Genomic DNA, 25340 nt, shown 5'->3' with positions numbered 1-25340 from the left:
TTAATGTCCCTTGCCCATTTAGCCCACCCCCCACCTACAACTCCTCCAGCAACTCTCAGTTTGCTCTCTGTATTTAAGAGTCTCTTATGTTTTGTCCCCCTTCCTGTTTTTATATTATTTTTGTTTCCCTTCCCTTATGTTCATCTGTTTTCTATCTTAAATTCCACGTATGAGTGAAGTGATATGATATTTGTCTTTCTTTGACTAATTTTGCTTAGCATACTGTACTCTACTTCCAACTATGTTGTTGCAAATGGCAAGATTTCACTATTTTTGATTGTTGAGTAATACTCCATTGTGTGTGTGTATGTATATATATGTGTATATATATATATATATACCACATTGTCTTTATCCATTCATCTGCTGATGGACATTGGGCTTTTTCCACACTTTGGCTATTGTTGAGGTGCTGCTATAAACATTAGGCTGCATGTACCCCTTCGAAACAGCACACTTGTATCCTTTGGAGAAATACCTAGTAGTGCAACTGCTGGGTCGTAGGCTAGTTCTATTTTTAATTTTTTGAAGAACTTCCATACTGTTTTCCAGAGTGGCTGCACCAGTTTGCATTTCCACAAACAGTACAAAGTGTTCTTTATTCTCTGCGTCCTCACCAACATCTGCCTGAGTTGTTAGTTGGCCATTCTGACAAGTGTGAGGTGGTATCTCATTTTGGTTTTGATTTATATTTCCTTGATCAGGGATGTTGGACATTTTTTCATGTGTCTGTTTGCCATCTGGATGTCTTCTTTGGAAAAATGTCTATCCATGTCTTCTGCCCATTTCTTCACCGGATTATTTGTGTTTTGGGTGTTTAGTTTGATANTAAGCGAAAGTCGGACGCTTAACCGACTAAGCCACCCAGGCGCCCCTGCCATGCAGAAGTTTTTATCTTGATGAAGTCCTAATAAATCATTTTTGCTTTTGTTTCCCTTGCCTCTGGAGACAAGTTGAGTAAGAAGTTGCTGCAGCCAAGGTCAAAGAGGTTTTTGCTTGCTTTGTCCTCTAGGATTTTGATGGCTTCCTGTTTTACACTTAGGTGTTCCATCCATTTTGAGTTCATTTTTGTGTATGGTCTAAGAAAGTGGTCCAAGTTCATTCTTTTGCATGTTGCTGTCCAGTTTTCCCAGCACCATTTGCTGAAGAGACTGTCTTTTTCCCATTGGATATTCTTTCCTGCTTTGTCAAAGATTAGTTGGCCATACATCTGTGGATCCATTTCTGGGCTCTCTATTCTGTTCCATTGATCTAAATGTTTGTTTTTGTGCCAGTACCATACTGGCTTAATGATTACAGCTTTGTAATACATCTTGAAGTCTGGAATTGTGATGCTTCCAGCCTTGGTTTTCTTTTTCAGGATTGCTTTGGCTATTTGGGGCCTTTTCTGGTTCCATACACATTTTAGGATTGTTTGTTCTAGCTCTGTGAAGAATGCTGGTGTTATTTTGATAGGGATTGCATTGAATATGTAGATTGCCTTGGGTAGTATCAACATTTTAACAATATTTGTATTTCCAATCCATAGCATGGAATATTTTTTCCATTTTTAAATGTCTTCTTCAATTTTTTTCATAAGCTTTCTATACTTTTTAGTGTATAGATTTTTCACTTCTTTAGTTAGATTTATTCCTAAGTATCTTATGGTTTTTGGTGCGATTGTAAATGAGATAGATTCCTTTATTTATCTTTCTGGTACTCATTATTAGTGTACAGAAATGCAACTGATTTATTTGCATTGGTTTTTATATCCCACGACTTTTCTGAATTCATGGATTACTTTTAGCAGTTTTTTAGTGGAATCTTTTGGGTTTTCCATATAGAGAATTATGTTGTCTGCGAAAGTGTCTGAAAGTCTGACTTCCTCACTGCTGACCTGGATGCTGTGTGATAGGTGAGGCTAGGACTTCATATTGTGTTTAATACCAGTGACAAGAGTGGGCATCCCTGTCGTGTTCCTGACCTTAGAGGGAAAACTCTCAGTTTTGCCCCATTGAGGATACTATTAGCAGTGGGTCTCTTGTATATGGCTTTTAGGATCTTCAAATATGATTCTTCTATCCCTACTTTGTTGAGGGTTTTTTTCAAGAAAGAAGGCTGTATTTTGTCAGATTATTTCTCTTCATCTATTGAGAGGATCATGCGGTTCTTGTCTTTTCTTTTATTAATGTGATATATCACATTGATTGATTTGAGGATATTGAACCAGCCTTGCATCTCAGGTATAAATCCCACTTGATCATGGTGAATAATTCTTTTAGTGTTTTATTGGATCCAGTTAGCTAGTATCTTGTTGAGAATTTTTGCATCCATGTTCATCAGGGAAATTGGTCTGTAGTTCTCCTTTTAAGTGGGGTTTTTGCCTGTTTTGGAATCAAGGTAATGTTGGCCTCATAGAGTGAGTTTGGAAATTTTCCTTTCATTTCTATTTTTTTGGAATAGCTTCAAAAGACTTGGTGTTAACTCTTCTTTAAATGTCTGGTAGAATTCCCCTGGAAAGACATCCTGCCTTGGACTCTTGGTTGTTTTTTTGTTTTTTGTTTTTTTTTAGATCTTTGATTACTAATTCGATTTCTTTACTGGTTATGGGTCTGTTCAAATTTTCTATTTCTTCTTGTTTCAATTTTGGTAGTTTGCATGTTTCTAGGAATTTGTCCATTTCTTCCAGATTGCTCAATTTATTGGCATATAATTGCTAATAATATTGGCATGTAATTGCTAATAATATTCTCTTATTATTGCTTGTATTTCTGCAGTATTGTTTATGATCTCTCCTCTTTCATTTGTGATTTTATTTATTTGGTTCCTTTCCTTTTTCTTGTTGATCAGTCTTGCTAGGTGTCTATCAATTTTGTTAATTCTTTCAAAGAACCAGCTCCTGGATTCATTGATCTGTTCTCCCATTTTTTTTTTTATTTCAATAGCATTGATTTCTGCTCTAATCTTTATTATTTCCTGTCTTCTGCTGGTTTGGGGTTTTATTTGCTGTCCTTTTACCAGCGCTTTAAAGTATAAGGTTAGGTTGTACCTGAGACCTTTCTTCCTTCTTTAGGAAGGCCTGGATTGCTATATCCTTCCCTCTTATGACCACCTTTGCTGCATCCCAGAGATTTTAGGCTGTTGTATTATCATTTTCATTGGCTTCCATGTACTTTTTAATTTCCTCTTTAACTTCTTTGTTAAAGAACTATTAAGAACTTCATTTTTTAGTAGGATGCTCTTTAATCTCCAAGTATCTGTGGTCTTTCCAAATTTTTTCTTGTAATTGATGTTGAGTGTTCTAGCGTTGTGGTCTGAAAATATGCACAGTACTTGTTGAGGGCTGATTTGTGTCCCAGTATGAGATCTATATTGGAAAATGTTCCATGTGGTCTCGAGAAGAATGTGTATTCCACTGCTTTAGGATAAAATGTTTTGAATATATCTATTAAGTCCATCTGGTCCAGTGTACCATTCAAAGTCATTGTTTCCTTGTTGATTTTCTGCTTAGATGATCTGTCCATTGCTGTAAGTGGGAATGTTGAAGTCCCTTACCATTACAGTATTGTTATCAATGAGTTTCTTTATGTTTGTGATTAATCGATTTATATATTTGGGTGCCTTATATTGGGGGCATAAATGGGGAATGGGATTCCATGCTTTTTTCAACCCCAGCTAGTACTCTTATTATCATGGTTCTTAAATTGTAGTTCAGAAATCTTGCTTATAAATGTGTCGATTAAATCCCAGGCTAACATTTCTTCCTGTTGTTGTTGGTTTTTTTTTTTTTTTTGTGATTCTTTTCCTTTGTCATTTTGGAGGAAGAAAAAGAATTAATAAAATTAAAATTAAAATTAAAAACAACACAAAAAATCAAATAAAGGAAGCTAGAGCCTAGGTGTGTTTTGGTCTGGTTGTTGAAAGAGGCTAGATAGAATAGAGAGAAAAGGGAAAGAAAAGAAAAGAAAAAGGTAAGAAAACGTTTAAAAATTTTTAAAAATGTACACAATAAAATAGTATAAAATGAGATGAAGAAAGTAATATAGAATAAAAAATTTACAAAAAATAAAAAATATAGTAAAAAATTAAAGTTTTTTAAACAGAAAAGAAAAATAATTTTTTTCTTTTTGTATCCAGCAATAAAAAAAGAAAAGAAAAAAAGAAAAACACCCAAAAAAACAAAAAATGAAAATAAAAAACAAAAAATGAAAATAAAAAACAAAAAAAGCAGAATGAAATCCGAATGAAATGACACCCAATTTCCCCTAGAAGTCTATCTATGAGGCATTTATAGTCTGTACACTAAGCAAGTCTAGGACCTGAGCTTAGCTGGCGCAGTTGGACAGAGCTTGGTGCAACAGCTCTATTTTCCACTAGGTGGCGCTGCTTAGCTTACTGGGGTGGATGGGTGTGGCATGCATGCTGCGTATGCGTAGTGGGGGAGAGGGGAAAATGGCGTCACCCAGCTTCCCAGTCTCTGGCACCAGAGCGACCAGCAGTCAAGCACCCCCTCCTTTGTCTCCAGCTTCCATCCACTCGCTGCTTCTACACTGTCTGCATGAAGCTATAGGCCTGCCAGGTGGCACCTCCCTCCTGAATTATATCTCATATGGGCCTGTGTTTCCAAACCCCTCACTTCTGAGAGCCCTGCGTCTTGGACCCACTCTGACCCTCTGGGGAGGGTCTCACCGGGCAATGGCCGGGTGCCGGCTCGCCCGGGGATGTTCGGGCGGTTGTGCTGTTGCAGAAGTTCAGAGACTATGGCAGAACACAAAACAGCCAGCGCCAGGTTTCACTGCATCCTGGCGTCATTGTTCTAACACCAGCAAACGTGGCTGTTCTCTGGGGCCTTCTGGGACTTTTGCTTGTGCGCAGACCCGAGGGCCTCTACCAGATGCCCTCCTAGCAGGAGAACCGCTTCTCCTCTTGAGGCCCCCCCGGGTTCCTTGGACTATGCTGCCTGCTCCTGGGGATTTGCTCTTCCCTCCAGAGCACTGCCAGGTATCGAGCTGCAGAATTTCCGACTCTGCTGTCCCTGCTCATAGAGTCCAAATGTATTGAAACCCACTCCTTTTTCCCTTCTCCCTTTCTTGTTCAGTCACTTGTGCGTTTCTACTCTTTCTTTCCCTCCAGCTACTTTCAAGAGGAGTGCTTTTGCTGCACTCTCCCCCTTTCTCTGTCCTCTTTCTGCAAAAACAGCTCTTTACCCCCCACGGCTTCTGTCTCCCTACAGTTCACCTCTCCACGCCACGTACCTGTTGAGTTCTGTGGCTCAAGTTTTGCAGATTGTTGTGTTAATCCTCAGATCAGTTTTCTGGGTGTGCAAAATGGTTTGGTGCTGATATAGCTGCGTTTCAGGAACGGAGCCGAGAATTTCCATGCTGCTCTGCCGTCTTGGCCCCTCCCCTAGTTTTACAGTTTTTGAGGTCTGTTCACACCCACACATGTAGCTCCAAGTCTGGTATAAGCCGGTAATCCCCCATCACAAACTGTCATTGCCAGCTGTATTATTGTGTCGTTCAGAATTTTTGGATTTGAAATGGTGTGTTCTGTCATGTATGGCTGTCCATGCAACTCCATTAACCAAACACATAACATCTCTGCAACAGAATGAATGAATATCCACACCACACAGGACTAGTAAAAACTAGCAGTCTCACCCTTTCAGGTCACTTCAGGTGTTGTGAGCTTGTTTCAGACCTTTGAAACGTTTGAAAACCTTTCTGTTATTGGAGCTTTTTGGATGTCAGAAGTGCAGATGTTATGGTAAGTATTTAGTGGTACTTCTTCTATATGTTTAAAACTATTTTTTTAACGTTTATTTTTATTTCTTTTGAGAGAGAGACAGAGAGTAAGTGGGGGAGGGACAGAGAGAGAGGGGGACAGAATCCTAAGCAGGGTCCCTGCTGACAGCGCAGTCCAATGCTGGGCTTGAACTCACAAACGCATGATCATGACCTGAGCTGAAGTCAAGAGCTGGATGTTTAACTGACTGAACCACCCAGGTGCCCCTAGGACTAATTTTTTTTAAATTTTTTTAAATGTTTTATTTATTTCTAGGAGAGAGGGAGAGACAGTGTGAGCAGGGGAGGGTCAAAGAGAGAGGGAGTCACAGACTGAAACAGGCTCCAGGCTTGAGCCGGCAGTCAGCACAGAGCCCGACGCGGGGCTCGAACTGATGAACGGTGAGATCATGACCTAAGAGAAAGTCGGATGCTTAACCGACTAGGCCACCCAGGCGCCCCCTTAGGACTAATTTTTTAAAAATCAGTAAAATATAAGATACTTAGAGAAAACTGCACAGAATGTAAATACGTTGTCTGGTGAGCTATTATGGAGCAAACACCTGTGCATCATTTTCCACATCAAGAAGTAGAAGTTCTCCTGCTCTCTGCCGATCACCGCCCTTTTCTCCTCTAAGTCAAACAACCACGTTTTCCTAACATTTTATTATAATTTTGCCTGGTGTCGAACTTTATATAAATAGCATCACATACTCTATTTTCTTTTTTGTTTGATTTTTCTTGCTGAACATTTGGACATTTGTGAGATTCATCTAGGTTGTCGTGTGCAGCTGTGGTTTGCTAATTTTCATCATTGTAAGATGTTCCATTGTACGTGGATATTGGGCATTACTCCATCTGCTGTTGAAGGAATATCCAGGTTTTGGCTATTAGGAATAATGATGTGATGATGATCATTGTCATGTGCCTTCCTTTCTTTTCTGTAAGAAACACACAGTACAATCAACCATGTTAACCATTTTTTTAAGTGTACGTTTCAGTACTTTTGAGTATATTCACATTGTTGTACAACAGATTTCCAGAACTTTTTCATCTTGCAAAACTGAAACTCTATACCCACTATGCAAGTGCCCATTTTCCCCCACCCTAGCGCCAGTCTATGAATTTGACTACTTTAGATACCTCATATAAGTAGATTCACACAGTAGTTATGTTTTGGTGACTTCGTATAGTGTCAACTTTCATCCATGGTGTGGCATGTGACAGGATTTCCTTCCTTTAAAGACTGAATTATAGTTTATTGTGTTTATATGCCACATTTTATTTATCCACTTATCTGTGGATGGACTTGTAGATTGCTTCCATATCTTGGCTATTGTGAACAATGCTGCTGTCGACATAGGAGTGGAGGTATCTCTTTGAGATCCTGATTTCAATTCTATTGGATGTGTAAGATGTTTAGTCATTTTTTTCCTATTTTTGAGAGTGCCTGCTTATTTTTTTTTGTTTGAGTTTTCTGTGGGCTCATTCTTGATTTTTCTCCATGACTTATTTAACTATTTAAATATTCTGTATGTATATAGAAGTTCCTTGTTGACTGTTTATGTTAAAATTTTTTCCAGCCTATTTTTCATTCATTTTTAAATCATATTTTTAAAATAATGCATGTATTTCATTTTAATTTGATTGAATTAACCTATATATTTTTTTTGTTAGTGCTTCTTTCATTTCTGGTTTAAGAAATTCTTTTTTTAAAATGTTTATTTATTTATTTTGAGAGGGAGAGAGAGAACATAAGCAGAGGAGGGGTAGAGAGAGAGAGAGAGGGAGAGAGGGAATCCCAAGCAGGTTCTGTGTTGTCAGTGCAGAGCCCAGCGTGGGGCTCCATCTCATAAAACTTGAGATCATGACCTGACCTGAAATTAAGAGTCAAATGCTTGACTGAGCCACGCAGGCACCCCAGGAAATACTTTCTATCCAAGATCAGGAATATCTTTTCCAGTATTCTCTCTTAAAAGCTTTCTCTATTTTCCTTTCACATTTAGATTTCATCTGGAATTGATTCATCTGGAATTGATTTTTGTGTTGTAAAGTGTCTAAGTATTTTTTACATCTAGACACTAGTTGTCAAAGTATCCATTTGCCAATTCCACACTGTCTTGTAAACTATAGCTTGATAGTAAGCCTGTATGTCTGGCAGAGAAATTCTTCCCACTTCGTTCTTCCTAAAACATTTCTTGGCTATTTCTTTTTTCATTTTCTTTCATATTTTTAAATATGCATGTTTCTTTCCAAACACATATACACACAGATACACAGATACACATACACTTGTTGAATTTTTAAATGGAACTGAATTTGATGGGGTTTTGGAGTGATGGTGGGGGTCTAGATGACTGCCAAGAAAGAATTCTTGAGACACCTTTGGTGCAAAAGGGTGATTTTATTAAATTATGGGGACAGGACCCATGGGCTTACACTGAAAGAGGTGCACTGGAGTTGTGAAGGGTGACTGGTTATATACTATGGAGTTGGGGACGAAAAGGCTAAAGGGATGCCTCCAGAAGGACTTTCATATGCTAAAGAGGACTCTTAAGATACCTAAGGCCTTGCTATTGTCAAGCTAAGATTATTTTCCCTCTAGTGAGGCATTAACATGAACACAGTAGGGCTTTCCTGGAGAAATGTTATATTCTGTATTTGCCTCAAGTATATGTCAGTGGGCTGTAGATTATAAGGAAATTGAATTTTACCTGCCATTTCCTTCTTGCCTTTGTTGCCTATATCACTATGGAGGGGTGATGTTGGGGCGCCAAAAACCTGAGTCTATAGGTTTCTGGAGATCAGGCTATTGATAAGGATGCCTTTTTCTTGTAATTTACTGAGACATTTGTTTTATTTATGTATGCATGTATCTATTTATTTATTTATTTAAATAGTTTATTGTCAAATTGGTTTACGTATAACACCCAANGTCATAGGGGAGTTCTATTGTTAATTTTTTGAGGAACCTCCATGCTGTTTTCCAGAGGAGTTCCACCAGCTTACATTCCCACCAGCAGTGCAGGAGGTTGCCCATTTCTCCACATCCTCGCCAGCATCTAGAGTCTCCTATTTGNTCAATATTACTTTGGCTATTCGGGGTCTTTTGTGGTTCTATACAAATTTTAGGATACTTTGTCCTAATTTTGAGAAGAATGCTGGTGCAATTTTGATTGGGATTGCATTGAATGTGTAGATTGCTTTGGGTAGTAATGACATTTTACAATATTTATTCTTCCGTCCCATGAGCATGGAATGTTTTTCTATTTCTTTGTGTCTTCTTCAATTTCCTTCATAAGTTTTCTATAGTATTCATCATACAGATCTTCTATATCTTTGGTTAGGCTTATTCCTAGGTATTTTATGGTTTTTGTGTGTGTGTGTGTGCAATTGTGAATGGAATCAGTTTCTTGATTTCTCTTTCTGTTGCTTCATTATTGGTATATAAAAATGCAACCGATTTCTGTACATTGATTTTGTATCCTGCAACATTGCTGAATTTCTGGATCAGTTCTAGTAGGCTTCTGGTGGAGTCTGTCCGGTTTTCTCTGCAGAGCATCATGTTATCTGGGAAAAGTGAAAGTTTTACTTTCTTTACCAATTCTGATGCCTTTGATTTCCTTTTGTTGTCTGATGCCTGATGCTAGGACTTCCAGCACGATGTTAAACAGCAGTGGTGAGAGTGGACATCCTTGTCGTGTTCCTGATCTCAAGGGGAAGGCTCTCAGTTTTTCCCCGTTGAGGATGATGTTAGCTGAGGGCTTCTCATAGATGGCTTTTATCATGTTTAAATACGTTCCTTCTATCCTGACTTTCTCGAGGGTCTTTATTAAGAAGGAGATGCTGTATCTTGTCAAATGCTTTTTCTGCAACTATCAACAGGATCATATGGTTTTTATCTTTTCTTTTGTTGATGTGATGTATCACATTGATTGATTTGCGAATATTGAACCAGCCCTGTAACACAGGAATGAATCCCACTTGATCCTGGTGGATAATTCTTTTTATGTGCTGTTGAATTCGATTTGCAAGTATCTTGTTGAGGATTTTTGCTACCGTATTAGGATATGGATCCAATATAGGATCCAATATAGGATATTGGCCTACAGTTCTCTTTTTTTTTTCTGGGTCTCTGTCTGGCTTGGGAATCAAAATGATGCTGGCTTCGTAAAATGAATCTGGATGTTTTCCTTCAGTTTCTATTTTTTGGAATAGCTTGAGAAGAATGAGTATTAAATCTGTTTTAAATGTCTGGTAGAATTTCCCAGGGAAGCCATCTGTCCCAGGGCTCTTATTTGTTGGCAGATTTTTGATAACTGATTCGATATCCTCCCTCATTATGGGCCTGTTCAGAGTTTCTGTCTCTTCCTGTGTGAATTTTGGTAGTGAGTGTGTGTTTAGGAATTAGTCTATTTCTTCTAAGTTTTCCAATTTGTTGGCATATAACTTTTGATAGTATTTCCTGATAATTGCTTGTATTTCTGAGGTGTTGGTTGTAATAAGTACATTTTCACTCATGATTTTGTCTATTTGAGTGCTCCCTCTTTTCTTTTTGAGAAGCCTGGCTAGAGGTTTGTCAATTTTGTTTATTTTTTCAAAAAACCAACTCTTGGTTTCATTGATCTGTTCAACTGTTTCTTAGGTTTCTATATTATTTATTTCTGCCCTGATTTTTATTGTGTCTTTTCTCCTACTGGGTTTGGGGTGCTCTTGTTGCTCTCCCTCTAGTTCCTTTAGCTGCACTCTTAGATTATGTACTTGTGCTTTTTCTAATTTCTCGAATAGGCCTAGGGTGCAATGTACTTTCCTCTCAGTAGTGCCTTTGCTGCATCCCATAGAGTTTGGATTGTTGTATTTTCATTTTCGTTTGTTTCCATATATTTTTAAATTTCCTCTCTAATTGCCTGATTGGTCCATTCGTTCTTTAGTAAGGTGTTCATTAGCCTTCATGTTTTTTGAGGGTTTTCCAGACTTCTTCCTGTGATTGATTTCGAGTTTCATAGCATTGTGATCTGAAAGTGTGCATGATATGATCTCATTCTTTTATATTTATTGAGGGCTGCATTATGTCCCAGTATGTGATCTATCTTGGAGAATGTGCCATTAGCACTTGAGAAGAAAGTGAATTTCATGGCCTCATGATGTAGAGTTCTAAATACATCTGTCAGATCCATCTGGTCCAATGTGTCGTTCAAGTCCATTGTTTCTTTAGTGATTTTCTGTCTAGTTGATCTATCTAATGCTGTAAGTGGAGTATTAAAGTCCCCTGCGATTAGCACATTCTTATCCATAAGATTGTTTCTGTTCATGATTAATTGTTTTATATATTTAGGTGCTCTCAAATTTGGCGTGTAGACATTTATAATTGTTAGTTCTTCTTGATGGATAGACCCTGTAATTATTATAGAATGCCCTTCTTCATCCCTTGTTACTGTCTTTAATTTAGAGTCCAGTTTGTCTGATTTAAGTATAGCTACTCCAGCTTTCTTTTGACTTCGAGTAACATATATATTTTTCCATCCCCTTACTTTCAATCTGAAGGTGTCCTCCAGTCTAAAATGAGTTTCTTGTAGACAGCAAATAGATGGATTTTGTTTTTTTATCCATTCTGCTACCCTATGTCTTTTGATTGGAGCATTCAGCCCATTTAACATTCAGTGTTATTGTTAAAATATGTAGGTTTAGATTTATTGTGTCCTTTGTGGGATTCATGCTTATGGTGGTGTCTCTAGTATCTTGCATTCCTTGCAACATTTCCCACAGAGAGTCCCCCTCAGGATTTCTTGTAGGGCTGGTTTAGTGGTGACAAATTCTTTCAATTTTTGTTTATTTGGAAAGACTTTTATCTCTCCTTCTATTCTGAATGACAGGCTTGCTGGATAGAGGATTCTTGGCTGCATATTTTTTCTGCTCATCACATTGTGGATTTCTTGCCATTCCTTTCTGGCCTGCCAAGTTTCAGTAGATAGTTCTGTCACCACTCTGATAGGTTTCCCTTTGTGTGTTAGGGCCTTTTCTCCTAGCTACTTTCAGAATTCACTCTTTGTCCTTATATTTTGCCAGTTTCACTATGATATGTCATGCAGAAGATCGATTCAAGTCATGTCTGAGGTGAGTTCTCTGTGCCTCTTGGATTTCAACGTCTGTTTCCTTCCCTAGATTGAGGAAGTTCTCTTCAATAAAATGTTCCAGGACTCCTTCAGCACCTTTCCCTCTCTCTTCCTCTTATGGGATTCCTATGATATGGATATTATTCCGTTTGAGTATCGCTGAGCTCTCGAACTCTTCTTTCATGTTCCTGGATCAGTTTATCTCTCTTTTTCTCAGCTTCCTCTTTTCCTATAATTGTGTCTTCTAAATCACTGATTCTCCTTTCTGCCTCTTCAATCCATGCGTTGGATGCCTCCATTTTATTATGTATCTCATTTATAGCATTTTTTAATTCATCACAACTATTTTTAAGCTCCATAGTCTTTGTAGCAATAGTTTCTCTGATGTCTTCCATGCTTTTTTCAAGCCAGTGATTAATTTTATGACTATTGTTCTAAATTCTTGTTCAGTTATGTTGCTTATATCTGTTTTGAGCAGTTCTTTAGCTGTCGTTTCTTCCTGGAATTTCTTTAGAGGAGAGTTCTTCCGTTTCATCATTTTGGTTAGTTTTCTATCTCTTGTTAATTTAATTTTATTTTTTAAAAGGTATGCAAGAATATATTAACAAAAGATGAACAAAACTTGATGAAAACCATTATTATCTCTTGTTAATTTTAAAAGCTTGGTATGCATCCTGCCCCTGCGGGTTCTGCTGTATTAAAGAGAGCTCTCTGACTGTCCAGGGCCTGGCCATTCAGGAAGTTTTCTTTGAACGGTGTTTCTTGGTTTCTCTTGTTGAGACTTTGGTTAATTTGTTTCCCTACTCATAGCGGTATTTGGGACTCTCCACCGTGTGTACTTTGGCTTGTTTTGAGGTAGCCCAGGTTGTGTTTACAAATCTGCCGAGGAATCAGGAATTGGCTGTTTTGAGCCACTGCATCATGTTCGTATATGGTTCAGGGGGGAGGAGGGAAGGTGTGAACGTATGGAGTGTGGGCTGCTTCATTCCCCTCGCCCCTCTCGAGACATTTGTAAACTGATGGAAACTCACATCCTGTGTGACTGTGATCTCTATCAGTTAACCATTTGTTTTCTCCTCTCCTCTGTGCTTGGGCAGCCAGGAGTGCCCAAGGAATGCCACAGGTATCCTACCTGGGGAGAGGGTGGTTTTCTGGGTGTTAGCTTGCCTTATGGTCCCTCATTAAATGAATTCAAACAATTTAGAGAGGAGGCTCTCAGGATTATAGAGACTTCTAACTCCTAACAATTGTATGTCAACTTACAGCAGCGAGCCCGATGTGGGGCTCAAACCCACAAACCGTGAGATTATGACCTGAGCCAAAATTGGACACTCAACCAACTGAGCCACCCAGGTGCCCCAATAGTGTTTTATTCATTTTTTTAAAAATGTATGCATAATTTTATTTAATACACATACTGAAATTTACTTACCTAGTCTTTTTTTTTCTTAAATAGTTTATTGTCAAGTTGGTTTCCATATAACACCCAGTGCTCATCCCAACAAATGCCCTTTCCTATGCCCATCACCTCCCTTCCCCTTTCCCCCACCTCTATCAGCCCTCAGTTTGTTCTCAGTATTCAAGAGTCTCTCATGGTTTGCCTCCCTTCCTCTCCCAACTATTTTTTCCCCTTCTTCTCCTGCATGGTCCTCCGTTAACTTCCTCCTAATCCACCAATACGTGCAAATATATGGTATCTGTCCTTCTCTGCCTGACATATTTCACTCAGCATAACACCCTCAAGTTCCATCCATGTTGCTCCAAACGGACAGATTTCATTCTTTCTCATTGCCTTGTAGTATTCCATTGTATAAAATGCCACATCATGTTTTATTCATTTTTATTTAGGGGTCTTGTTTATATTTTGATGGATTCATTTCTGGGTACTTGTTGTTTTTAAACTATATTTTAAGCACAAGTCTCATAAATATCTTATTTTTTTTGTTGTTCCTGGTGCATAGACACATATTTAATTAAGGATAGATTTTTGTATGTAGCAAATTTACTAATTTTTAAATGAATTCTAACATTGGTAGAAGTTTTTGGAATTTCGATTATACAATCATGACATCCATAAATGAAAGGAAATTTTGTTTCTTTATTTCCTTTTGTTACTTCTTTTTTCTTTTACTTATCTTCCTTTTCTGCACTGCCTGTGACTTCCAGTACAATGTTAAATAGCCATGCTAAGAGCTGCTGCTTCTGTGTTGTTCACATTTAGAAAACAAAGATTTCAGCGTTTCTTTTTTCTTTTTCTTTTTTTTTTTTTTTTAAGATTTCAGTGTTTCTTTCTATCTTCATTTGGCCTAGAGGGCTTTACTATGAACACTTTATTATAGCAAATGCTTTTTCTTCCTTATGTTGAGGCAATCACATGATTTTTGTCCTTTGTTTTGTAAATATGAAGAATTACTCTGAATTTTTATAATTAAAATTAAAATAGACTTTTCATTAGACAACAAAGTCTTATTTTAAAAAATTTTTCTTTCTGACTCTGCCTATGCCATCAGCACTTTGCAATGATTTTTTTTTTTTTTGCTTCCCAATAAGTACTCTCAACTGAATTGTGTATCATCCCCCCGCCCCAATTCATATGTTGGAGCCCTAACTTCCAATGTGACTGTATCTGGAGACGCTGTTTTTAGGAGGTAATTAAGGTTATATGAGGTTTTAAGAGTGGGGCTCTAGGGGAGCCTGGTGGCTCAGTTGGTTAAGCATCCAACTCTTGATTTTGGCTCATGTCATGATCTCATGGCCCATGAGTTCAAGCCCTGCATCAGGCTCTGCACTCACAGTGTGGAGCCTGCTTGAGATTCTCTCTCTCTCTCCTCTTTCTCTCCTGCTCTCTCTCTTTCAAAATAAATAAATAAACGTAAAAAAACAAAACAAAACAAAAAAAACATGGGTCTCTAATCCTATAGGAACAAAATCTTGTTCTCCATCCACCATGTGAAGACACAGAAGGTGGCTGTCTGCAAGCCAGGAAAAGAGTTCTTACCAGAAACTGACAATGCTGGCACCCTGATCTCAGACTTCTAGCCTCCACAGCAGTGAGAAAATAAATTTCTGTTTTTTAAGTCACCCAGTCTATGGTATTTTGATGTGGCAGTCTGAGCTGGCTAAGACTATAAGGAGAGCATGTTTGATCCTGAAATAGACAATTCAGCACACATGGACACACCATAGGTTCTGCTGACATGTATGTGTGTGTAGCTTTATAAGAACTTTAGGTCTCATAGAATGAACCTTTCAAAGCCAGCCTGGCTACATGCTACATGTGGTACTTTCTCAAACCTTGATACAAAGGCAAGTCTATTGTAAGGGATTTGGGACAGGCTAGTTTTGTTAGAAGCTGTACTGTAGGATAACCTCAATCAGTACCCTAAATGCTGAAACCATGTTGAATGCCTCTAGATATAGTCCCTGGAAGAGAAAAAGTCTCTGATTAATTATTGAAGTTAAGCTAAACTGGAGTTACTGAGAAACTCCAATGTGGTCATGAAAAATGATCTTTTCTTATGCATTGCTTGATTTGTTTGGTTAATACTTTGTTTGAATGTGAATCTGTTTTCATTAGTGGTACCTGACTGCAATTGTCCTTTTGTATGAGGACGGTCAGCTTTTAATATCGAGGTTTCCTCACCTCATAAAAGGGTCTTGTGAATGTCTCTTATTTTTTATTATTTGGAAGAGTTTTTGTAAGGTAGAAATTCTTTCTTGGAAACATTTTTTTCACATGAACCCTGTTTTAACCACCTGGGCCAGGAATTTTCTTTTCTTTTTTTTTTTTTAAAGTTAAGTTATTTATTTTGAGAGAGAGAGCAAGTGAGTGAGCAGGGAAGGGGCAGAGAGAGAAGGAGAGAGAGAGAGGATCCCAAGTAGGCTCCACTCTGCCAGTACAGAGCCCTGTATGGGGCTCAAACTCATGAACCTTGAGATCATGACCTGAGCCCAAACCAAGTGGAATGCTTAACAACTGAGACACTCAGGCCCCCTGGGCCAGGAATTTTCTTTGGGGAAAGATTTTAATGGTTATAGATCTCTTCAGATTTTAAATTTCTCCTCATATCAAGTTTTAGTAAGTTGTATTTTGTTTGTTTGTATTAAGTTTGTCTATTTCATCTAAAATTTCAAATTTATTAGCATAAGGTTATTCATAAGATCCTCTTATTTTATTGTAATATCTGAAAAGATGCCACTCTTTTTCCTGTTATTGGTAATTGGTGAGCTTTTTTTTTTCTCAGTTAGTTCCATTAGAGGGATATGAATTTTGATGTTTTCAAAGAATAATCTTTTAGCTTTTGAACTTCTCAATTATATTGTCTTTTTATTTCAGTATTCCTCTTTCTTTCACTCTCCTTGCATTGATTTTGTTGTTCTTTTTCTAACATTTCATGACGGGTGCTTAGCTAATAGTTTGCAGCTTTCTCTGCTTCTTAACATCTGCATGTATGGCTACAATTTTTCCCTACATATTTTAGGTGCTTCCTTCATACTCCCAAATAGGACATGTTGGGTTTTGTTCACACAGATTTTAAAATATCCATCACTTTTTATATTTTACTGCAAGATTATTTCTAAATGTGCACCTCAATTCCTAATTATATGGAGAGTCTTCAAGTTATCTTTTTGTTGCTGATGTTTAGTTTATTTGGGTTTGTGGTCTCTATGATTTCAGTCCTTTAAAATTTGTTGAGATTTGCTTTATGGTCATATGACCATATGACCAACATATGGTCAAGTTTTTAAAATATTCCTTGTATGCATGAAAAGAATGTGTTCTCTACAAGTATGGGATGCAGTGTTTAATATATGTGCATTAGGTCAATATTGTTAATTGTGTTTTCCAAATCTTTCATACATTTACTGATCTTTTTGCCTGCTTGTTCTGTGAGTTACTAAGAGAAGTATATTAAAATCTTCCACTAAGTGTGTTTTTGTCTAGTTCTCTTTGTTCTGTCAATTTAAAATGCTTATTTATAGCAATTGTTTTACTAAAATATCTTAGAACAGTTATATTTTCCTGGTGAGTGAAAGATCTCAGGCTTATAGCATGAACCTTGTATATGTGATAATGCTCTTTGTCTTAAAGTCTAGTTGTTTGATAATGATATAGCTACATATATTTTTTATAGTATATGTTTTTTCAACTTTCTATTTTCTTTTTTTAAAATAAAAAAAAATCTAGGGGCGCCTGGGTGGTTCAGTTGGTTAAGCGTCCAACTTCGACTCAGGTCATGATCTCACGGTTTGTGGATTCGAGCTCCACATTGATTCTGTGCTGACAGCTAGCTCAGAGCCTGGAGCCTGCATCAGATTCTGTGTCTCCCTCTCTCTCTGACCCTCCCCTGCTCACACTGTCTTTCTCTCTCTCAGAAATAAATAAAAACATTTTAAAAATTATAAAAAAATCTAAGTAAACTCTACTCCACACCTGGGGCTCAAACTCACAACCCCAAGATCAAGAGTTACATCCTCTACCAACTGAGCCAGTCAGGCACCCAACTTTCTATTTTCAATCTTCATGCATTTTAAAGTTTTTAAGTAAATATTTAATTGAAGAATTATTAAAGTATACAGAAAAGTGTGCAACGTAATAAATGTAGGGGTTGATTAATTTTTTCCAAAATGCACACACGCACTGAGCTAGCTCTTAGATCATGAAATAGAACCTGAACAGTAGCCCAGAAACCTCTTTGGGTGTCCTTTTTTTTAAGTTTATTTATTTGTTTATTTTTGAGAGAGAGAAAGCATGAGTGGAGTAGGGACAGAGAGAGAGACGGAAAGAGAGAGAATCCCAAGCAGGGATTCTTACTGACAGTATGGAGCACAATATGGGGCTTGCATCTATGAACTGGAAGGTCAAAACCTGAGGAAAACTCAGACAATTAATGGAATGAGCCACCCATGTGCCCCTTTGAGTGTCCTTTAAATTATCAATCTTCTCCTTCCTTCCCAAACAACTCAACTTTTAACTACATTGATTAGTTTTGCCTGTTTTTAAAGTTTTGCCTGTTTTTAAACTTTACACATAAGGAAACTTCCAATACATTTTTGTCTAAGATTAGTTTTACCCAATAATATGTGAGACGTGTCAATATATTTATATTTAATGGTACTTTATTCATTTTCATTGCTATGTAAGATTGTCCTGATGAATATCCTAGAATTTATTAGTTGATGTTACCATTGATGGACTTTTGAGTTGTTTCCAGCTTCTGGCTATGAAAGCACTGTTATGAACATTTTTATACCTGCCTTTTGGATTCCTCTTGGATATATTGTTATGAATGAAGTTTCTGGTTCGTAGGATAATGCTTATGTCAGCTTTAGTAGATACTGTGAAATAATTCTACTGTGCAAATTTACACTTTCACTAGCAGTGTCTGAAAGATATGACTGCTTCATTTCCTGCCATTACTTGTCATTTTGTCCATTTTTTCGATTGTATTCATTTTGATAGCTGTTTGCTGGCCTAATGGGCATTTCCCTGATGACTGGTTATGTTGAGAGCCTTTTTATATTGATTGACCCTTCATCAATACTTTTTTTGGTGGCACATCTAGTCTAGCCTTTTATCCATTTCTTTATGAACTGCCTTTCTATGTATATAGACTTGGGGAATTGGGAGGCAGCACAAGGTAGACAGGAGGGTGAGGTTTGAGTTAGAAAGACCTACTTGCAAGAAAGACCTACTTGCAACACTCTGTGTTCAGCTAAGGTCTCCCATGCCTGGAGTTGTCTGTGAAGTTGGCACCTAGCCTTGGTTGGGTGGTAGGTACCATCCAAAGAGTCATTGTACTGCTCTGGTAGGTCCCAGTTGAAATTCGAGAACTACTGGGTAGAGCTCTGAATACATTCTGTGTTGGTTTCTGCATTTCCTTTTATATTTGCTGGCCTTGGTGACCAGGAACAAAATACTCAACCACTGACCTAGCTTTGCTGCAGCATCTGACATATCTGGGTGTTTCAGACTCCATCATGCTATACAAGAAGGACGGAGCATTGGTTACTCTGCTAATGAGAATTTAAAAATAGGCCTTCCTGAATCGTTTAACTCCTTCTAAATGTCTCAACAGCTTTAACACATGTTAATAAGAAGATGCAAATTACTGGAGGGGTCCCTCCCTCCTGATCTCTGTGGCGACAGGACCAGGTACAAGTTAGAGAGGAGGTGGTCTTAGTTGGCCTGGAGAAAGAGAAGACACCACAGAGAGGAAAAGCCACAGGGAAAGACCCTGAAGTGGAATGAACCAGGTGCATGTGAGAAAACTAAGCTAAGAGACACTCAGCATTTCTACGTGTTAATAATTGTGTGAAACAAACAAAACCCCAAATCAAAAAGAAAAAAAGGGGAGAAAACTCTTGCAGAAAGCAAGAGTTGTTTTATTTCTAGGAGAGAGAGAGAGAGAGACAGCGTGAGCAGGGGAGGGTCAGAGAGAGAGGGAGTCACAGACTGAAACAGGCTCCAGGCTCTGAGCTGGCAGTCAGCACAGAGCCTGACGCAGGGCTTGAACCCACAAACTGTGAGATCATGACCTAAGCGAAAGTCGGACGCTTAACCGACTAAGCCACCCAAGGCGCCCCAACACCACATCTATATTTTTATGGTTCTTTACTTTCCTCTCAAAATAAGCTTCCTTTCCTGAGAGTTTTTCTCAGGAAAAGAGCAATCATATTGTCCAATGTCCCCTCAATATTACCACACAAAAGGAAAGATATATGGAAGTCAAAGGAAGACAACTCATGTTATAAATTAAGTAAAAGAGAATATACATAATTGTACATACAGCATTTCCTCATAAAAGCAGAAATAAGATCATTTTGAAAAAGAAAGTAATGATGTACAATATTAGTATTGATTGTCTTTAAATGAAGGGATGGTGGGTGATTTCTTCCTTTCTCCTACTTCTTTAGGTTTTGTATACAATATAGGCTTTATTGTATGGGCACACCACATGTTTACAGTAGGCATAGACGTAGACACACGAGCATACTTCACTATTATAATGTTTATTGCAAAAAACATATTATTTTGCTTGGAGGCAAACAAAATAAATTAGAGATTAAAAACCAAGGAATTGGGGTGCCTGGGTAGCTCAGTTGGTTAAGTGTTCAACTCCTGNCCACCCCCCCACCCCCGCTTCAGATTCTCTCTGCCTTTCTCTGCCCCTCCCCTGCTCAGTCATTCATGTGTACTCTCTCTCTCTCTCTCAAATAAACAAACATTTAAAAAAAAACCAAGGAATTGAGAACTTGTTCCCTTACCTAATAACCACTTACTGGCAGATTCTTAGATCCAGTCCCCGTTGTGTGATTTGGGGCCAGTCCTCTGATGTATCTGTGCCTGGTTTCTTCTTCTAGAATTATTCTTGTCCTCTTACTCCCAGCAAACAGTGTGTTTTCTTGGTGCAGGCTTCTCCATGTGTGAGTTAGTCCATATCAATAAACTGCTGCAAAGCTGAGCTTGGTAATGGTCCCTGAAACTCAGAGCACTTGACCTTCCTGCTCTTGTGTGCATTTCTTATAGCTGAGTGGGGCCTGTCATAGACTGTGCTACTAACTGGACTTCCTCCTAGAACTTGAATTCTGTCTGATGTTATTCTTCTGTTGATTCCTGCTCTTACTCTCTGGTTTGAATCAACTTGGACACCTAAACCCACTAATCAAGTCACAACCAAGATAGACTTTACCTTACCTTTAGGTTGGGTAATTTTTGACAAGTTTCTTCCTGACTTTAGGCTTTTGGCCTCCGTTTTCTTAGAACATTTACTTGAGAAAACTTAAAATCATAAATTCTTTCTCTGCTTCTTTGAGATGAAAATCTTTGAAAAAACCTCTTGCCAGTTTTACAACTGAGGAATATCCCAACTCAGTAGATGGGAGGCATGTCTTTGAAATGCAGTGAACAAGAAAGGAAGCCATGCCATCTTCCTGTCTTTGTGAGAGGGTAGAATCCTCACTCCTGTGGACGATGCTTGTTTCAAGTTACAAATCTACCTCCTATCACAGAGATGTGAGAAGTTTATTTTTCTTTTCAGTGAATACAGTTAGGAAACACAGATGGCCTGTGTTTTTTCACTCACCCCAGGATTTAGAAATATTCTCATCATTTATCCCAGGAGACTTGAGTTCAGACTGAGCTCTACTTACTCCCCCTAAAGTCTTCCTTGCCTGTTTAATTTTGTCGGTGTCATTTTTGCTTTCAAACTCTATAGGGATTGCTGGCTGCTCCCTGTCTCCAGGCAGGAGTACTTTCCTTGGCCAGTTGGTTTTATTCCAACCTGTCAGGTCACGTACCCTTTGTTCCTTAACCTGCTTGTCATGCTGAGCTTTAATCCTCCCTTAGACTTGATCTTCTCAAAACTGTAATAAGGAAGTCCAACGAGGAAGGAATTCCAAAAAACATGGTCTTCTTTTCTGGTCTCTTTATGGGATGGAACATCTTTCCCAGCCGAGGAGTTTACCTTCATGTCCCTGTTCCTCAGGCTGTAGATAAAGGGGTTCAGCATGGGGGTGACCACCGTGTATACCACAGATGCCACCATTCCTGTGTCTGCTGAATAGGAAGAAGAAGGCTGGAAATACACCAGAAAGACAGTTCCGTAGAATAGAGTGACCACTGTCAGGTGAGAGCCACAGGTCGAGAAGACTTTGTGCTTCCCCCCAGCAGAGGGGACCCTGAGGATGGTGTGGATGATGTGGGCATAAGAGACCAGGACACAGGTGAGAGGGACCACACCTGAGAGGGCTGCTTCAGCAAACATCATGACCTGAAAGATCTGGGTGTCTGAACACGCAAGCTTGAGGAGAGGGAGAAGATCACAGAAAAAGTGTGGGATGGCATGGGAGGCACAGAAGGAGAACTGAGACATGAGGAGGGTGAGCGAGAAGGCCAGGAGGTGGGAGCAGAGCCACGATGCAGCGACCAGCAGCAGGCAGCGCTGGGGACACATGACCGTGGTGTAGTGGAGAGGAAGGCAGATGGCCACGTAGCGGTCATATGCCATCACGGCCAGCAGGAAGTCATCCAATAAGGCCAACACCATGAAGAAGTACATCTGTATGAGGCACCCAGTGTGGGAGATGGTGTGGTGCCATGTCAGGATGTTCACCAACACCTTGGGGACAATGGTGCAGGTGAAGCAGGTATCGACGAAGGACAGGTTGGCCAGGAAGAAGTACATGGGGGTGTGGAGGTGCTGGTCAGAGCCGATGGCCAGGATGATGAGCAGGTTCCCCACCACGGTGAGCAGGTACATGCCCAGGAAGAGTGCGAACAGGAGAGGCTGCTGCCCTGGGTGTGCGGAGAAGCCCAGGAGCAGGAAGTCAGAGAAGATGGTTTGGTTTCTGATTTCCTTCAAGTAGAGAAATTGGAGGAGATCTTGCTTAAATTAAAATCAAACCTGACTAGTAGAGACCGCTCAAGAGATTCTGGACCCAGACCAGCCAAATAGACTGAGAGGAAGTATGCTTTATTATTGCATAGGTGCTATGTGTGGGTCACAGATGGAACTTGGGGAAGGGTGGTCTGAAGCCCATTCTCTTCAGTGCCTTCAGAGAGGACCATCAGGGACGTGGAGGAAACCAGAACTAGGTGGCTCTCAGGGTGATTAGAAGAGCCAAAAATTGGTTGGCAGATATGGGTGTAGGATAGAGAAGAAAAAAAGCAAAAGGAGAAGCCCAACTGCTTTGTGTGTGTGTGTGTGTGTGTGTGTGTGTGTGTGTGTGTCTGTGTGTGTGCGCGCGTGCGTGTGTGCACGGACAGTCTGTTCTCTCCCCATTCATATGCCTCGGTTCTTACCTGGACATGCTGGGCAGCCTCAGCCTCTGACACTTCCAGGAAGGAGCTTGGGTTTGCTATCCCGCTGTCTCCTTGAGAAGACATGGCTCCAGCCACAGCGCCCTTCCCTGTCTAGAGGAACAGCACAGACTGGAGACTCGGGTCTTTGGTGATATCTCAGGCACAGGAGCCGGGAGGAGCTGCTGACTTGTCACAGGCAGTGGCTCCTGGGACCCATTCCCAGATCTCCTAGTTAGAGCCTACATGGGGCAATTGTCCAACCTCCCAGCAGGCCTTTCTGCTTCGTGGTCCCCTGAGTCCCAGCAGTGTCAGTGATAAGACCATTCAGATGACCAGATGGCCTTCCTGGTTTTCCCTGGGGTGAGGTGCTGCTTGGATCCGTCCTCATAACCTGGATCCTGAATGGGGCCTGTCTCTGTCACAGAGTTACACTTTTCTAATGAGAGCCCAGTCCCCAAGGATGGAATGCAGTGTGTCCTAGAAAATAAGAAAAAAAAAAAGAAGATAAAATAGCACAATCAACACCTTCATTTGTCATGTGGTAGAAATAGTAGCGGGAATATTCCTATTTTCCATCACTCCAGAAAACAGAGATATAAGCACTATGTAGACTCTATATCAGGTTCAAGGTACAGTTTCTGAATATATTTATTTTATGTTGTAATTTTATCTTACATAAAACAGTTTATAAAATATGTATATGCTGTTGAAGGAATGATAATAAATTACTGACCATTCTCCCACCACTCCACTTCAATCATGTATAGTTCAATCCTGTAGAAGCCTTGTGTGTAACTTTGTTCAATTACATCCTTCAGTCCCTGTTTTGAGGAAATAACCATTGTGACTATGTGTACTATTTCTTAATGTTCTTGATAGTTTTGCCACATATGCATTGTGGGGACCTTCATGGAGAAGGTGTTGCCACCATTTGGTCCATGAATAGGCCCCAAGTAATGGGAGGCTCCTCACCCCTCCCCTCCTCATAATGTAGCTCTGCCCTTGTTCCCACAGTNATTTTAGCTTTGCCCATTTGTGAACTCATCCATTATGGATTCTGTCTTCTGGCATCTTTTGTTTGAAATTTTACTTGTATGAGATTCATCTAGATAGGTGTATGTAGTGGCAAGTCCATTATTACCATTGGGGTGAGTTGCTCCACTGTATGACAGTACCATGTATTACTAATGCACTCTATTGTTGAAGGAATACTTGACGCTGACTATTAGGAATGACATTGTGGAGCAAATCAGAGAACTCTAGATGCTGGCGAGGATGTGGAGAAACGGGCACCCTCTACACTGTTGGTGGGAATGTAAACTGGTACAGCCCCTCTGGAAAACAGTGTGGAGTTTCCTCAAAGAATTAACAATAGAACTCCCTTATCACCCAGCAATAGCACTGCTAGGAATTTACCCAAGGGATACAGGAGTGCTGATGCATAGGAGCACATGGACCCCAATGTTCATAGCAGCACTCTCAACAATAACTAAAACATGGAAAGAGCCTAAGTGTCCATCAACGGACGAATGGATCAAGAAGATGTGGTTTATCTATACAATGGAATACTATATGGCAATGTGAAAGAATGAAATCTGGCCATGTGTAGGAACATGAGGGTGTTATGCTGAGTGAAATAAGTCATGCAGAGAAGGACAAATATCATATGTTTGCACGTTTAGGAGGATTAGGAGGAACTTAACGGAGGACAGCTGGGGAGAAGAAGATGGGAAATAGTGGGGGAGGGGGAGAGAGGCAAACCATGAGAGACTCTTGAATGCTGAGAACAAACTGAGGAATGGTGGGGGAGGAGGGGGGAGATGGGCATGGAGGATGACACTTGTGGGGATGAGCACTGGGTGTTATGTGGAAACCAACTTGACAATAAACTATTTGGAAAAAAAAAAAAGGAATGACATTGTGATGATCATTCTTCTACATGTTTCTTGGTGTGCATAGGCATACCTTTCTGTCATGGACATAGCTAGGAGTGGCACTGCTGGGATCTGAGATGTCCATATCCCCTTGTTTAGTATACAATGTCAAGTTGACTTCCAAGGATATTGTGTGAAGTTGCACTTGTATGAGCAATGTGTGCAAGTGCTGGCTGCACCACATCCTTGATAACTCTTGGTGGTTTCAGCCTTTTCCATTGTGGTCATCATGCTGAGTGTGTATTGGGGGGCATCTCCTGATGGTTTGATTTTATATTTCAGTGATGAATCATGAGAAGGAGTACCCTGAAAATACTTATTAGCATTTTCATTTCCTTATCTTGAAACTACTTGTTTAAAATTTTGTTCATTTTCCCATTTAGGTGTTTGTTATATTCTAATATATTTATAGAACTATTTAGAACTATTGATTCTTGATTCTTGATTATAATATTATAAGTTTTTCTCTATCTTGGTGGTTTGTCTCTTCACTCTTTATAGTGCTGTTGCTAAGTAAATATTTTTATTTTAACTGATTGAATTCATAAGTATATATTTTATCTTATAAGTGTATTTGTGTCTGTTGAAGAAGTCCTCTCTTCCTTGAGTTCAGATAGGCATTTTCCAACGTTTCCTTTTTAAAACTTTATAATTTGGTTCTTCCCAAATCAGTTCTTTAGTGTACTTAGAATTGTTTTTTGTGTATCTTGTGATGTGTGGGATGTTT

General features: G+C 39.2%; 1 protein-coding gene across 1 annotated transcript; it reads right to left on the bottom strand.

The window, feature by feature from the left end:
* Window positions 1–13986: 13986 nt before the first annotated feature.
* Window positions 13987–24698, bottom strand: LOC144235008 (olfactory receptor 1f45-like). The gene is made up of 4 exons (XM_077768452.1): window positions 24645–24698; window positions 22680–22790; window positions 21343–22233; window positions 13987–14019 (listed from the first exon to the last, which is right to left on the bottom strand). The coding sequence occupies exons 1-4, from the start codon at window positions 24696–24698 to the stop codon at window positions 13987–13989; spliced, it is 1089 nt and encodes a 362-aa protein (XP_077624578.1).
* Between the last annotated feature and the right edge of the window lie 642 nt (window positions 24699–25340).

The sequence above is a fragment of the Crocuta crocuta genome, unplaced genomic scaffold, assembly GCF_008692635.1.
Source record: "Crocuta crocuta isolate KB4526 unplaced genomic scaffold, BGI_CrCroc_1.0 scaffold35, whole genome shotgun sequence".
Lineage (NCBI taxonomy): Eukaryota > Metazoa > Chordata > Mammalia > Carnivora > Hyaenidae > Crocuta > Crocuta crocuta.
The sequence above is the reverse complement of the archived record's forward strand: the minus strand, read 5'-3'. Positions and strand labels throughout refer to the sequence as shown.

Excerpts from the sequence above, each read along its gene's own strand:
- LOC144235008 (XM_077768452.1), bottom strand. The coding sequence starts at position 24,698 with ATGGACATCTCAGATCCCAGCAGTGCCACTCCTAGCTATGTCCATGAC. Across the intron at positions 22,234-22,679 it reads AGGCTGCCCAGCATGTCCAG|GAAATCAGAAACCAAACCAT; the intron begins GTAAGAACCGAG and ends CTCTACTTGAAG. Across the intron at positions 14,020-21,342 it reads TGAGGAACAGGGACATGAAG|AAAAGGAAGATAAGTAAAAG; the intron begins GTAAACTCCTCG and ends CAGGCAGTGCAG.